General features: G+C 37.9%; 1 protein-coding gene across 2 annotated transcripts in view; it reads left to right on the top strand.

Annotated features, from left to right (window-relative positions):
• PARP8 (poly(ADP-ribose) polymerase family member 8) overlaps window positions 1-15,635 on the top strand; it is a 127,203-nt gene that overhangs the window by 56,838 nt on the left and 54,730 nt on the right. For both annotated transcript variants that reach the window (XM_065860537.2, XM_071802057.1), the window contains exons 3-6: window positions 2,229-2,266; window positions 7,527-7,616; window positions 8,943-9,013; window positions 11,420-11,497. In XM_065860537.2, the coding sequence (XP_065716609.1) occupies window positions 2,229-2,266; window positions 7,527-7,616; window positions 8,943-9,013; window positions 11,420-11,497 (277 nt within the window). The remainder of the gene's footprint in view (window positions 1-2,228; window positions 2,267-7,526; window positions 7,617-8,942; window positions 9,014-11,419; window positions 11,498-15,635) is intronic.

Here is a 15,635-nt window from a genome sequence, read left to right as displayed (position 1 = left end):
TGCACTTATGCGCATAGAGAAATTATGTGGAGGGGTGACCTCTGCAGACTACCTGGTCCACATGGCACTCAAAGGAGAAGTTAAATTTGAAGTCAGGTCCAGCTTCAAAGTTAGATTAGGTTGCTAAGGGTCTTACCCAGTTGAGTTTTGAATGTCTGCATTGATGGAAAATCTGTAACTTCTGCAGCCCCTGTTCTTGTTCCCAATATGAAGAACATTTTCCTTATGCATGCATGCAATTTCCCTGCCCTGCTGCAGTTTTTAAATTGGATTGAGATGTGCTTTGAATTGGAATATGGAGTGAGTTCTAGAAAGATTTTTCTTTCCCTGGAATAAAGGTCCACACTTGAAGACAATCCTATATAACAATAGTCAATCAAACCATACACAGCAATTCTGCAGGCAGCAAAAGAGTGTGCAATTAACCAGACTAAAAGAGTAATACTGAAGTATCTCTTTCGGTAGTAGAAGGAAGAAGTCGTGGTTACAAACGCAATGTCTAGGAGATGAGTTTTGGTAAGAACAGGCCCTTAATTTCTTGGGATTTTTTTTGTGGTTTGTTGGGGTTTTTCTTGTACCACAAGGCAGAATTTTTCACACATGACTGCAATGGGATGTAACATTTCCTTATTTTAGAATATTTCCCTATTTAAAATAATTATATTTTATGCCATGACAGATTACTTAGATTTAAATAGCCCAGTCTTTAGGGAAAATGCTCCAAGATGAGGGGATACAGATGCTGCCTATTCCAAATGTCTGAAAAATAATTAAAAGACAAAAATCACAAAATGTTGAATTTACAGAATGATAGGATTGAATTCTGGCTTGACTGAGGCTATCAAGGGTTGTGTGGCTAAGTCTGTTGTCAGCTGTAATAAACACTCTTTCTGCTTCAACTTATGTGAACATTTGCAGCTGTTGAAGAAACAATACATAGAATGAATTACATTAGAATAGATGATGTGCAAAAACAGGTGGCAGAGCTGTGCAGTAATAGATTGACTTACAGAATAAAGTGTTAGGGACCTACTTTTTTGTATTGCTTGCCTGCTGTAGTCTTTGGATTGTGAAAGTGGAGCTCATTTAGTGGAAGATCTTGAGAGAGAAAAAGAAAAAAGTAATGCATTATTTTTGTTTTTTTTATTGTCCACATGGAATATATATTCATATAATCTAGAAAGATCTACTGGATCAGTTATCAATGATGTTCTGTACATACCAAAGTTTATTAAGACAACTGCACCATTGTGCCTTTGTCTGCTTAACCCACCACAGAGACGAACACACACCATGTATTATTTAAATGTGTATGTTGACACATAAAATTTATAGGATTTAGAAGTGGAAAGAATATGAATTATACAACAGAAAGCTTTCAGTGTGCTGCAGAGTTGAATGTTTTTAATGCAAAATGAAGACACACATTAACCTTTAAGAAAAATCAAAACTACTTGGTTGGTAGTTAGGTAACTGAACAGACCATCATGCCTATTTGTCCTGCTCTCAGCAGTGAATTCAGTGAAGATCTCACTGGGTGGTAGGGAAGGCAATGTGGGCTGAGCTGGGGGACCAGGAGGTTGTGCTTGTGTGACTGTTTCCTGATTAAACAGATGCAGGTAATCGATGTCATAAAGCTACCCTGTCGTGTGACTGTGGCTCTTTCAAATTTGATTTGAACTCAACTTGACAAATAGGTACAGATATCAAATAAAATTGCCACAACTGTTATAACATGAGGTTTTGATGAGAGGAAGGAGGTCAAGCCAGCCAGAGCCTTTGCTGAGACAAATGGGAACATACAGAAGTGCCCCAGCCAGCAAGAAAAGCGTCCGAGTCCTGAGTCAATCACAGAAACCAGATGCAGGGAAAACTGATCTTTTCCAGTTGTGGTGTTCAAAGAGCAACTTCTTTTTCTGAGCATAAGCACAGATATTGTGAAATGTGATTATAATGCAGCCTTGGTATTCTTTTTAAGAAGGTTGAAATCGGGATGTGCAAATTTAGCAAAGTAAGCTTTCAAAATGGGCTTGATGCTTTCTTTTTTTTTTTTTTTTTTTTTTTTTTGCTGAGCACTTCAAAAGCCATCAAAATAGCTGTTACCTTCTGTCCTGGAAACTGTCAGGAACCTATAAATAAACATAAAAAAACAGGAGCAGAAAATAATGTCATGGCAACAGTTAATGTTGTTATTAATTCTGTTGTTTCTTTTTTTTTTCTTTTTACAGTGTTTCCTATTCAGTGCATGTCTCTGAGGATTACCCAGGTAAAATGCAACATTCTTGTCCGTGACACATATATGCATGTTACCACAATTTGCTTTATTCAGGTGAGAGTATCTGAAAGGGCGTTGATGTCTTCCAGGTGCATCCTTGTGCTAATCATTTTCCATTAGTTAGATTGCTTTCACAGTCATTTCTCCTTTTCAGGCATCATTTATCAGCTGGGTCAGGGTGAGAAAACCTAGTTCACAGTTTTACAGAGACCAGAGCTTGTGGTGCTTTCCGTGTTTGGAGCCAGCAGCGACAGGAGTGAGAAAGCACCCAGCTCCTCTTTGGCACAGTAGATAAAGCTTGATGTTTCAAGAGGCTGAGCAGTCTGGCACAGGGCCAGCAGAGCACTTCTGTGTTAGACCTTAATGAGACTACACACGTTATTCAAGTTAGGCCTGTGGACTGTGTGTCGATGCTTCTCAGGGTCAGCTGGAGCCAAGGGTTTGTGTTTGGGTACATCCTTGGTAACGTAAGCTTGCAAAGCTGTTCCCAGCTGCTCAGTCCTGCCTCCCTTTCATACTCTGAGCTGGGCTGGCAAAAGTATTTGTGTAACTGTGCGGCCAGTCTAGACAAGGGGAATTATCCATGTGAAAGACAACCAGGAAAGAGCAAAAGGTAGTTTTCAGCTAGCTTATTTTCCTGATTTCCTTCACAAAGATGCTACACAGATAATTGAGGTGGCACAGAGGTTTGCAGAAGCAGGATGGGAAGCACGGGTGAGGACAGGCAGGTGCTGTGCTAAAAAAAGTACCTGGTAGTACTGTTGGATTGCAACACATTGTGTATTTTGCACCCAGGATTAATTAATAGTGTAAGTACCGTGAATGATATGAAACCCTCTGGCCTTTTTTGGTCTTTATCTGTAATATCTCTGTAATATTTCTAAAAGAAATACTTCTTGTTTCTTTTAGAATCTCTAAAAGAAGTGAGGCTTTGATCTTCTTCACTGATAAGCAGTAGGCTATGTCTGTTCCAAATATCAAAGTGTTTGAAGCAGGTATAGAGAGAAATCAGCATCAGTAGCAGTGCTAAATACAACGGATTATATGAAAGAATGCTAACAACCTGTGTGAGAGATATTTCTTTTACCAGTAGAAACTGGAGTGAAAACAGCTACTAATAATCCGTTCAACATGTAGTAAGGGGAGAAACTGAAATTCGTAAAATACGCAGTCATACCAGTGATAAATTGATTTACCAGTTACTGCCTTAACCTAATAATGAATGGAGGGACAAATACTTGAAAAAAGTCTGCATCAGATGTTATTGGCAGTTTGTTTTATTGAACATCACAAAACTTGATCTGTCAGCCCCTAGCTAAATGGCAAGCTGGAGCACTGAACCAGCGGTTACTCCCACAGCACATGAGATCTCATCTTCTGGAAAACTTCTGTTTGACAGACCTCAAACTTCGTTGCAAATGCTATTTTCAGCATGCCCTCGTGGCCTGTAAGCTTGATTGACTTTGGTGGCTCTGAAATCTAATGCATATTCTTTGCCATCACCCCTTATATTTTAAAGATGTATAGAATTTGAACATTTTACGCCGTAGCTGACTTGGTGAGTGAGGTCTGAATGAGTTGCACATGTTTATTGATTAAAATCTAGTCCTTCAAGGCTTTGGAAGAGCTGATTTCATTCACATCTGAAGCTTTTTCAGGATTTATGTTTGCTTTGTGATGGTGTGTTAGGCATGATAATGACTCTGCCGTTTTACAGCTTTGATCCAAGAAATACTTGTTTTGACTTGATGAGTCAGATTATTTGCTTCTTTGTCCTAAACCTTTAACTTAACATTACCACTGACTGCAGCTCTCTTCTCTGGCTTGTATGTTAAGGAATGTTTCAGGGACTTGTCATGGTGCGATGGTGTCGTGTTGGGAAAGCTCTGTGCCGGTGTCCTCCTCAACTGGAAGATGATTTTCGAGTATTGCTGCTGGTTGATAGAGTTCAGAGCAGCACATGCTCATCAAATTGAATTTATCACAGGATAAATCTGTACAGATCAATGTTTAAGTCTATTAGTTTGAAGCTATACCAAAGTTGTATCCTATGGAGTTTGAGTGTCTAAAACACAGCAGATCAAAATTGAAATCCAGGAAAAGGCTATCAGAGTTGAGTAACAGATAAATTGCTAATGCATGCAATAACTATATGAAAAAATAAGAGATTAAGAGATGCAAATGTTGTTCATTCACCCAAAAGTGATACCATCACAATTTTAGGTGCTATAAGAAGAGCTTTGGGTAATACGTATACTCTAGATGCCTGTGTTGCTGTTATGTATGCAGCGTCACCACTTTGGCACTGATAACAGTGTGTAGCTATTGCTGAATTGCTTCATAAAGCGTAAAAAGATTACAAACAACTGAGCACTAAATCATACCTATGGGAACCGTAATATAACATGACAGCTTTCAATAATGGAAGGTGTTTGGATGTTTCATAATTATGAGAGAAGGCTAAAAATATGCTCACAAAGGCACACTGAAGAACTTAATAGGAAAAGTGTTGAGACAGTAATGTCTCGAAGTTATATATACATCGCTGAAATTGTGAAAACATCACTGAAAATATTAGAGGCAGGTGATAACAGTTCCAGCAAAATATCTCTCTAACCATTTTCTCATAACATTGACACGACTGGGGAAAATAATGCTCCTAAGGAGCAGTTATAGAATGTAACATCAATGGGTAGACTTAAGTCCCATTAATATGAGTGGATCATGACTCCTGTGAGAACCATTACAGCAGCAAGCATTTTGCTAATGAATGTATGTTTGGAGTGATAGATGCTGCCTGCCATAAACTTGTAGAATAGCTGTAGTCTTTTATCCCATTGTTTTATGTGTTAACAGAAACATCTTTTTCTTAGACCTTATTAGATCGCAGCAGACACAGATAGAATCAGTTTGGCAGCCAGTGATTTTCTGCATCCCTCCACTAGATCCAGTCACTAGGTCCTCTGCTTAAGAGAAGAGGCATTTCTGGTGTAGTGTGTTAGAAACTCGATGTTGAAGAAAGTGAACCAAAACCAGTATCTTAATTTCAAGTTCCATTAGTCTGATGGAAGGAAAGAAAAATACCTAATGGCTGCCAAATAGAAAAGGAAAACAAAAACTTGGCAGTGAAAATAATACTATCCCGTTGCCAAGAAAGAATGGCAATTGGTATAAAAATATAATTAAAATCTATGAAACCTGTAATTGAGCAGTCCTTTTCTCCAATATATGTGTAGCTTGGTAATTGTCTATTCAGTACCGTATATATTGTTTTTCCTACTTTTTCATACCATAAGCTCCATAAGCTCTAGCACATAGATTTCCTTTTTCTCTTCCATATATATAGTGTTTGATATATCTAGAACCAAATGGTAGCCTCTGTTATTCCAGTTCATTAGACTCTATGGCAGTAAGTTACACTCCCAAACCTGGGAGAGAAATGAGTCTGTGTTGTATATGCCCAGAGCCATCCAGCACGGTGAGGCTGACACTGAAATGATGACAGCGAGGTGCAGCATGCAAACAGAGGCAAGGTAGGGGGGGTTCATGGAGGACATGAGATACCTCTCTCCTGGGGCATCATTCACACCCTGCCCTGCTGACAAACAAAAGTGGGAGAAGGAGTGAGCGCTGGCAGATGGCTGAAGGGACCCCGATTTATTCGCTGTGGCTCTAAAACACATCCCTGTGCCAAGCGTGTGGCCGAGCAGACACAGACGGCTGATGGAGCAGGTTGCTGTACCCACTAGGGTGCAGTGCTCAGGGAGAAGTGGTGTCAGCCCCCTGCAGCAGCTGCCTGCATGCAACACCTGTGTGCTGAGCTGAGCGCAGGCCACTCAGGTCACCTCGTGGGACAGCAGAGGAGTGGAAGTAGGCGAGGGTGTGGGGTGGTGTCACTCAGCAGATGCGTGTGAATGTGGCAGAAGGGCTGTTCACAGACGGCAGGCTGGGAAAGCCCCAGGCGACTTGTCCCTGTGTGACAGTGCAGCTGCTGGTCTGCAAAGGCAGCACCTGGGCGAGAAAGGAGCACCAGCACCGGGCCTCCGTCTTGATACAGGCTGCTAAGAGCCTTCTCCATAATACAAAAGATAATATTGCTGAGTTTACTGCCCGATTAATGTTAACATTTTTAACATTTCACTGGAAGCACTGTGGTCAAAGGCTTTTAGATTGCAGCAATATGCTTAAAATTTTGTGCGAGTACACACACAATGCTGATGTGTGACCAGAGTGTTCTGAATTATGATAGATCAAGTCCTTGCTTCTGTTCTCTTATTTATCTCTTTATCTTAATTGACAGCCTTTCTGCTCTAGAGTATGTTTCAATTTAGCCCAGATCGGTAGAAAACAAAATATTATTACTTTCATCATCAGTTCAGCAATTCATGCAAAATTAGCTTCTGCAGATACTTCATAAAAACCTGTTTGTTGCTACTGAACATTTGGTTGCAAAGCAAAAAAGAAAAAAAAAAAAAAACAAACACTCCCTCCCCACACACACACACCCACACACACACTGGTCAGCCTAATCCCTTCATTTTGTAAGGAAGTTTGGGATAGACTTTCTGTATTCATATCCACACTTAACATTTTTGTTGAGTGGGAGAAATTATGTTTTCCTGAATCAAGCACAAGAAAGGTTATCCACTGATTAGAAGATAATTCAAACAACTTTTATGTGACAAGAAAAACGAGGCACAGGTAGTTTTGCATAATGGGCTGTTAACACCCATCTCTGAGTGCAGCCTTCGCTCTGCACCACACATCTAGTTTAAGTGTCAGGCAAAGCAAAAAGCATAGAAGAAGTCTTCATTTTGAAAAAGTTTTGCTCAAACCCCCATAAGCCTTGTGGGAAAGTTCAGAGCAATGCTTAGTGTGATTTACAAAAGCCACGACATTTTACTCCAGGGGTTTGCTTGCATAAAATTTGGGTCCCAATCTTCCATCCTTTTGGTATTTTTTGTTTTGTTAGCAATCTCAAGAGAAAAAAAAAAACCTCCATAGGACAGGGGTGTCAAACTAATTTTCATGAGGGGCCACATCAGCCTCACTGTTGCCTTCAAAGGGCCAAATGTAGTTTTAGGACTGTATAAATGCAAGTAGTAGTTAGGCCATAGGGAGATGATAGTGCTTGGCTTATCTGACCATCTGGGGAGTGGCTCCTTATGGCACAAGGGTGGGATGGACAACGTGGGAAGAGGCTGGTAGAGCGTGGCTGGACTTCACCATGCCAGGTGTTTTTCTTTTGTAGACAACACTTATGTTTCCAGTTCCGATAACGACGAAGATGTGTTAGTTACAACAGAGCCAATTCCAGTAATTTTCCACCAAATCGCTACAGGTAACCTTATGTCCCGATTATTTTATCAAGTTTATATTTCGTGAGAAAAGACAAGATGTTGCGTGCACTTAAAGGGAGATATGTAAATGTGTGCAGTTATACAGTGTGCTATTTTCTCACAGTCTTACTGTAGTAAATTGTCCTATATTTCAGAATAAAAGAAATTAAAATATTTCTTTTGGGGATCAACACGATTGTGTAGGCAGAATGTATTTTATTCTTTTAATGTCTTGCAGTCTCTGCTAACACAGTTCTCCTTGAATACAGTTAGAGGTCCTTAATACTTCCCAATTATAAGTTTTCATGCTCACTTGCTTAAAACTTCACTAAATCTTCACCATTGGGGATGAAACGGTCTATAACTACCATTGCCTCTGGTGAATTATTTCAGGAAATTTCAAACAAAGTGGTTCAGCTGCTTCACTAAATTAGGCTACAGAAAAAAAATTATTTTTTCTCCCAGTGATTTTGGGAACCTCTCATTTGGAATTATTTCCATACTTTTGAAAAGTATCCAGTACATGGAAAGGTATCCTTTTCAGACACGTAGGCACATTTATACAATATATAATCATGATTTGTGCATACTCCATGGAGACGTTTTAGATTTTAGCAGCCATGTTCCCTGATGATTTGAGACTGCAGGAGAAACAGCATAGAGCATTCTTAACTCTGGCAGTTCTTCAGATAGAAACACTCGACTTCGCAGTCTTTTTCTTATTATGACAATGCTGTAGGGCTTTTTTTGCCTAACACAAAATTACTGTGAATTCTACTGGAAAACCAATATGATCTTCAGTCTCTAATCTCATTTATACTGATGTAAATCAAGAATAATTTTACTGAAGTAAATGGAATGGCACCCAAACAAAAACTGGCCATTATAGTCAGAAGTTTAAGATGAATTTTACTTGTGAATATTTCTGTAAGTTAAAAGGAAATAAAGCCTGTTATTTAAAGTAGAATAAAAACTTAAGTTTTGTCTGGAAGATGAACCGATTTATATTTGCTGAGGGATTTTGATTTTTCATTCTTTTACAAAGTATGCAAAATTAATGACGACACTAAATTATAAATCACAGATTGGGAAAAACAAATCTAGATGAACCAGCTGAGTTTCATTTTACAGTTAAAAATATGAGTCTCCTGAGATGTAGGGTCTTCTTAATTTTAGACTGTTGTATTGTAAACTCTTTGATGCTTTTTGTATCTGCAACTTTTTGTTCGTTGTTTGCTTTTCTACTGCAACTAAGTATTTCAAGTCTGCATATGCAAAATTATTTAACGTTTTTCAAAGTTGTTCTCTAACTTCCTTTTTCTTTCAAGAATTAAGAAAAACCAGTGATGTCAACTATTGCTTATCCATAAAATCAAAATTACAGAGGGAGAATGGAGAGGTATGTATTTCTTGTACACATATTTTAACAGAAGTTATTTTAAGAAACAACACAAACTAGTAAAATGTGAATCTTTACCATTGGTTTCCTATGAAATGTGTGCTTACACAAACTGTATACGTGTACATGTTTTAGAAGATGAATGTAGTTCTCCAGGTTTCATGCATGGATTAGCTGGTGAGTCACTTAGTTGGGATCCTAGGAAACATGGTTTTGATGTTTATATCACATTTTGTTCAACAGTGGTATAGACCCTGTCAGCCCTAAAAATACAGCTCTCCTGGAGAAGCAGATCGTGATGACGTTACCTTTTAACCTACTCTTGCACACAGGACCACATCCCATGTATTAGCTCTCTGCTTGTTGAAGTCCTACAGCAGACCCACTGAAGGCTCTAGACCTCTGCATGACTCTGTTCACCATAAGTTGTGTGTGGAGTGGAAAGACCTTCCAGTTAGGGCTGTATTTGTGCCGTACCTCTGGCACGGGTCCCTGACCAGTGTGGCTGAGACATGAACCCGAGAAAGAACTGGCACTAACATGAATTCTACAGGGCTTGATAGTGTTGTGGGCTCAAAGAAACTACCACATAAGCTCCTACCCCAAGCAAGGAATTGAGCACCATATCAAGAATTAAGGTGCTTGACTGAAAGATTTCCTTTGGTAAGGGTGGTTGCTGAGTTTCTTGATGACTGCTTTTTAGGCTCCAATCTGTGTTTGATCCTGGCAAGGGGAGATAGACATGCCCAGTTATGCTAATGGGTGTGGTTGATTTTTTTTAGTAGATGAAACCTAATTTGATATAAAAAACTGCACTGGAAATACTTTGGTTCTATTGCCTTAACGTTGTATTCAGTGCTCAGTAAACATTAGAAATTCAAGTGCAGTAAGAATTTACCCATTTGATTAAAAGCCTGAGATATAGTTAGCTTTTACGGGATGGAGTTTGAGCTTTTATTTTGTTTTTAGTTGAAAGAGGTACTTAAAATATTGGGAAAAAAAACTTAAAAAAAATCTCTTTAGCACTGGCCATTTCTGTTAACTAGACAGTTTAATGTTTTGGTTAGAATAGGGTGGGTTTGTCATTATTCTGATATGATAGTTTTATTTTTCTTTGTGTTGATTTTTTTTTTTTCCAGTTGAGTTCTGTTTTAACACAGACTTCTCCTCGGGCTGATGTCATTATAAAACAAAGAAGACTAAAGTAACTTTTTTCAGTAAAGTAGAAGCAGAAATTGTTTTTATGCCTTCTTAGGAAATTGCTTTGAAATGAGCTGAATTAGTATATTTGTTGTATGTATACATACGGTGAATAGAGCAGGATTTTAGAAGCAGAGATGGAAAAGAAGGATTAGAATGTCTGACCATAGACATTGGTGCTCAGGCTATATTTCACATTTATGACATTTAGAGGTAACTTCTATTTTTTGATTTATACATTTGATTCCTAGTCCATTATGGCAGTTCTGTGCAGGACATAAATACAAAATAGGCAATAAATACATAAGGTTCAGGTTGAAATGAAGAATTAAGATGTTATCAGGTGTTCTTTATGGGATCCTTGCCAACATAAGGCCTAGAAATAACACAGGGATTGTGAGAAACAAGAATTGATATCTTCAAGCAATTACGTAATTGTAAGTAAAGGTTCCGTTGGTCTGAAGCAGAACATAACACTTCAGCTCATGGCGAGTCGCAGTCTGTACCAGGATCAGTTCTATTTACTTAAGTGCAATTGTTCACAGAGCAGCCTATTTAAAGCAGGTTTTACTTGGGTAAGCATATTACTTTCTAATTCTTAATTTTCAAATTCTCAGAACAGAGCTGGTCAGAAAATTAAGTTTGAACTTTTCTAAGAACAGACTGGTACTTCTGATAAAAATAAGCAGCCATGTGTCGGTTTTTCGTAGAAAGAAACTTAAGAGATCCCATGCTCGAACTTGAATTATTTCCTTAAACTATTAGAATTGATTTACCACAATAAAGTAAATTAAATTTTTATGAGGTCACTGAAGCACCACAGTAGTTAAGTCCAGAACATATTTTGGTGGGTAAATTGTGCTTCATTTAACAGAAGCAGAGTGAAGTATCCCTGCATAGTCTGCTAAATTCTCCAGTTCCTTAAATTACCACACTCTATCTGAAGCCAGACAATGTATTATTTCTACAATGTATATTCATGGTGTTTCTATGTACCAGGTTAGTGGGTGCATGGTTTGTCTGATGCTTTACTATTCTTAAAACAAGCCCTTAGTACTCTTCCAGAAAAATGGTACCAAAAGATCTCTTAATAAAGTGTGCTATGGGCTTATTAGTAAAAACATAATTCCTATAGTTATAACTAGAACTGTAAATGCAAGATAAGCATATCGCTTGTACCATTGTTAACTTTCCTTTTCCATTAAGGAGTCACGGTATAACAGCACAGTTGAAGACGACTCTGAAGGAGATAATGATTCTGAGGAATTTTATTATGGAGGGCAGGTAATGCACAAGTTTCTATAAATTAATATTTGAAAGCTTCTGAGATCCCTTCTATTATAAATTTATGATCATAATTACTTTCTTATGTTTAATCAACATAGAATAGAATGCCATGTGTATACATGCATCACATTTTATAGCAGAAGTATTGAGTAAGTTATACTGTGTAATTATACCCAATTTAAAATAATATGAATTTGTTTACATTTGCAAGTATGTAAGAATATAAAAAGTAAGTGCTTTTCAGGATGTTTGACAGTAAAGGCCAGTTGATTACTTCCAGGAAATAGATATTCACTCATTAAAGGATATCCCGTTATTGATACAAATGGGAAGTCAGGCTGGATCCAAATCTGTTTCCTTCTGGAAGATTTCCATTTTGTATAGTCAAAAGCACTACAATTTCATGGTAAAAATTGTTATTACAGAACAATTTTGATGTAGGCAATAGTCCATTCTTTTTCAGAGTTCTGCAGTTTAGTTCACCTTGAAAAATGCTGCATATTTTTAGATGAATGTACTTCTCTGTATCTTCTTGATCCCTCATCAGAGTTAGCCATTAATACATTCTCTATGTATTGGGAAATAAAATCTCTTGATCTCTTTTCCTTTTGCAATGTCAATAGAGTAGTTCATGCTGTAAGACTCTTTTATTCGGGTTTTTCCTATCCTTTTAGTCTATTGCTGCAAAGGAATCAATCCTCACTCAACTGTTCATTTTGGGGAAAATTTTAATGATTTACAGTCACTGTTTATGAAAGTTGTCAGTCGGTCAGCCTGGAGGCTGAAACCATCATGCCCTAGGTGCGCAGGGCTGAGGCTGCTGGCGGTGCCAGCTTGCTGGGTCGGTGCAGAGAGAGAGCGATGCTGAGGAGTGGGACATCACCAAGATTCACCTCTTGCAGAGCCAACGGCCTGGTGGGGTTTGAGCACAAAATGCATGTTGAGGTGCTTTACTCTGACATTTTCAATGTCAGAAATAGCTGACTATGGGGTTTTCACTCATGTCCACTTTAGAAATGACTGCAGGAATTGCTTCCCTTCGCCTGCTGATGCCTGCAGCCCCACAGAGCGCTGGGGAGGACCATGTACACATACTTCAGAGCAAAGAGCAGTGTCTGATTTTTGTCTACCTGAGAGGAAAAGTCTTCCAATTTAGCCCTGTAGTGATGAGCTGTGTGTACCAGCTCCATTTTTCAAATCTGCAGAAAGGGCAGTAACCACAAGGTGAAGGAAAAGGCAGCAAACGACTGGCAGTGCTTACTTCTTGAACCAGTTCTAATACATTTGGTAGAGGATGCCTGCCAGTGCTCAAATGAATGAATAAATATTAACACTGTGTATGAGATATGAACATAAAGAGCAGTAAATCATTTTGCAAGGCGTGAAAGAGCTGTGTAATAGGCAATACTGGTTAGAATTTAGTTGCTTCATATTTGAAGTGGAACTACATTATATTGCATTGTAATTTTTTAAAGGAAGTACATTTAATTGAAGGAATTATAACCCCCCAAAAAATCAACAATAAAAATAAAATATTAATGTCTTGAGTATAGAATACTCAAAAGCAAAAGAAGAACAAACAAACAAACGAAAAGCCCAAAGACATCCTCGAAGGTATATTTAACAAGAGAGAAAAAAGGAAATTTTAAAATGAAAATTTGATTGTCAAAAAGGCAAAATTCTAAAGAAGACCTGTAGGTTTAAAGAAATTACTGAGGACTCAGAAAATAAATAGGAAATCAGGTTTCCTCAAGAGATAAAAAGAACAGTTATTTTTCAAATAAAGTGATTGTAAGAGTTATTAAGTAAACACCAGTTCTATTGGGAAGACAAAATAGTTGTCTATACATGAGGAACAAGCAATGCAACCTGCTTCATTTGAGACAAGCATGTGCTGTGCCCACACAGAAAGGGGCCAAAAATACTGACTTCAGCAATGAGGGGTAGTAGATGTGTAATTGTGTGCAATACAGTTGGGAAAGATGGAGGTAAGGGATAATTCTTAACATTTCTAAGTGGTTACAGCTGGCAAGACAAGAGAGCAACTGATGATTAAACAAGGACCATGGATGATAGGAAATGGCATGTGATGGGCTGTGAAAACAAGACCTTTTGGTCATAAATTAAATGTTTGTATCTACTTCCTAAGCACCTGCTTGTAATCCTCCCTAAGGACTTAGTGGATAAATACATTAAAGTAGCTAAGTGATTCAATACCCTAAGTCCTATTGCTTTTCAATGAGATTTACGTTAGTAAATCACTTAATCTCCTTTAAAAATGCAACCTTTTGTCATTATGTGGGACAAAATAATCTGAATCAGGTCTCAGATTAAAAACTGAGAGTTTCTAAACACAGATCCTTCGGACACAGCAAAGTTATCAGATTTTTAGCTTTTATATTCACTTTCTCTGAGACTCTTTGTTAGTCCTTTCATTGAATCTCTATCTTCTACATTTTCAAATGAGAACAAGAGATTGAAACAGTAACACTACTGCCTTTGGCATTCTCCCTCTCTCTTGTGCTTCAGACACAGGACATACTTGCAAATGCAGACATACAAAACTCTGACAGTCTCTTCTGTGTTCATCAGCATGTCGGTGGCACTAATTCAGGAATGGAAAATGCCACACTCTGATCTACAATTTGACAGAAAACTGCTTTGTTTTGTTTTTGAGTTCATAACCTCTTACCGACTGAAAGTAGATTGGAGAAAGCATTATGTTGAGCAGTAGAGTGTTCTGCACAGTGTTTATCTTTTGGATTTTACTATTATTGATATGTAAAACTGATTAAAAAAATGTGGGTTTGGACCAGCAAAGGTGGTGAGTGCTCCACATCTATGATTTGTGAAATGATTGCTGGGTTCTCTTTGGAAGCAGGCCAGCAATTATTTTATGTGTCTTCAAAGAATTCATCTTTGAGTAATGAGCATGTAAAAAGATTTGGTTTGCTCACACCTCAAGTAAAAAAAAATACAATAATGGTTTTCTTCCCATGCTCTTCTACTTAGAAAATTGTTCTGACAAGGGAGGGATACTTGGCATATACCCTTCTGGTCATCAATATGGTACCATCAGAGATGGTATCTCTGATAAACACAAGTCAATTCTATACTGATGAATTCTATGTCTTATATTTGATGAATTCCAACTCTAAGCAAATTATTCTTTGCTGATTTTCCCATATAAAAGTGATCAGCTGATTATTATTATTTTAATTCTACTGAAGTTCATTTCATTAGGTTGCAAAGTGCCTCTCTAGATATCTGAGCTGAAAGTGTCACAGCATTGGTCTGCAAATTTGGATGTACAAATGGAAGAAACAGTACTGCAGTTAGATATCATTCTGCAAAAGGAAGAATTCTCTGCAGGAATTCCTGTATAAGGATGTGTATACACATATGTCTAAAAGGATAAAGTGCACTCTTGTGTTTTGCTCTCTGAATTTGTCAAAGCTGCAAGCCAAATCCTACTCTCATTTCTGAATCTGTCCAACTCGAGGGAGTTCATTGACTTTTGTGGACTAATTGTTGTAAACAGGTAGAATTAGGCTCACACAATTGAGGGCATATTGCTTAACAAGAAAGTAGTTGTAGACTTTGAATAAATTCTTACAAGCCTAAAGATGTATTTTGGTCCTTGTAGAAGATAGGAGGATATTAAATATTTTGACTTTTCTACATTCCAACCAAACCTTTATAGGGTAAGCACTGTATAGTTGTTGCTATTTTTCATGTAGACTTCAAAAAAAATGGACATGGTATCTCAATACATGTTTCTTTACACCTTTTTTGGTAAAATACTTAAAATAGGAAGTTTTCTTCGTTTTTTTGTTGGATATCATTGCACCAGTGGATAGAATACTCAAATCCAGCCGATGGATAGACTGAAAATGTGATTTAGTTTAGCTGAGACGCTTCTTATGTAGGCTAGTTTAATACTTCTCTTGTTCAGCCCAACCCACTCTATGTGTCTAATATATTATGTATGAGACTGTGAAAACAACCAAGAGGGAGAAAACCTTTATCCTGTAGTGGCTGGACTGGCATGATATGACTGGGGAGATCTAGTTCTTCTACTTAACAGTTTTAAAATACACAAGTGTCCCAGAACAAACCCTAGGACAAGACAGGA

Source organism: Patagioenas fasciata, chromosome Z (genome assembly GCF_037038585.1).
Source record: "Patagioenas fasciata isolate bPatFas1 chromosome Z, bPatFas1.hap1, whole genome shotgun sequence".
NCBI lineage: Eukaryota > Metazoa > Chordata > Aves > Columbiformes > Columbidae > Patagioenas > Patagioenas fasciata.
This window is presented reverse-complemented; position numbering and strand designations above follow the sequence as displayed.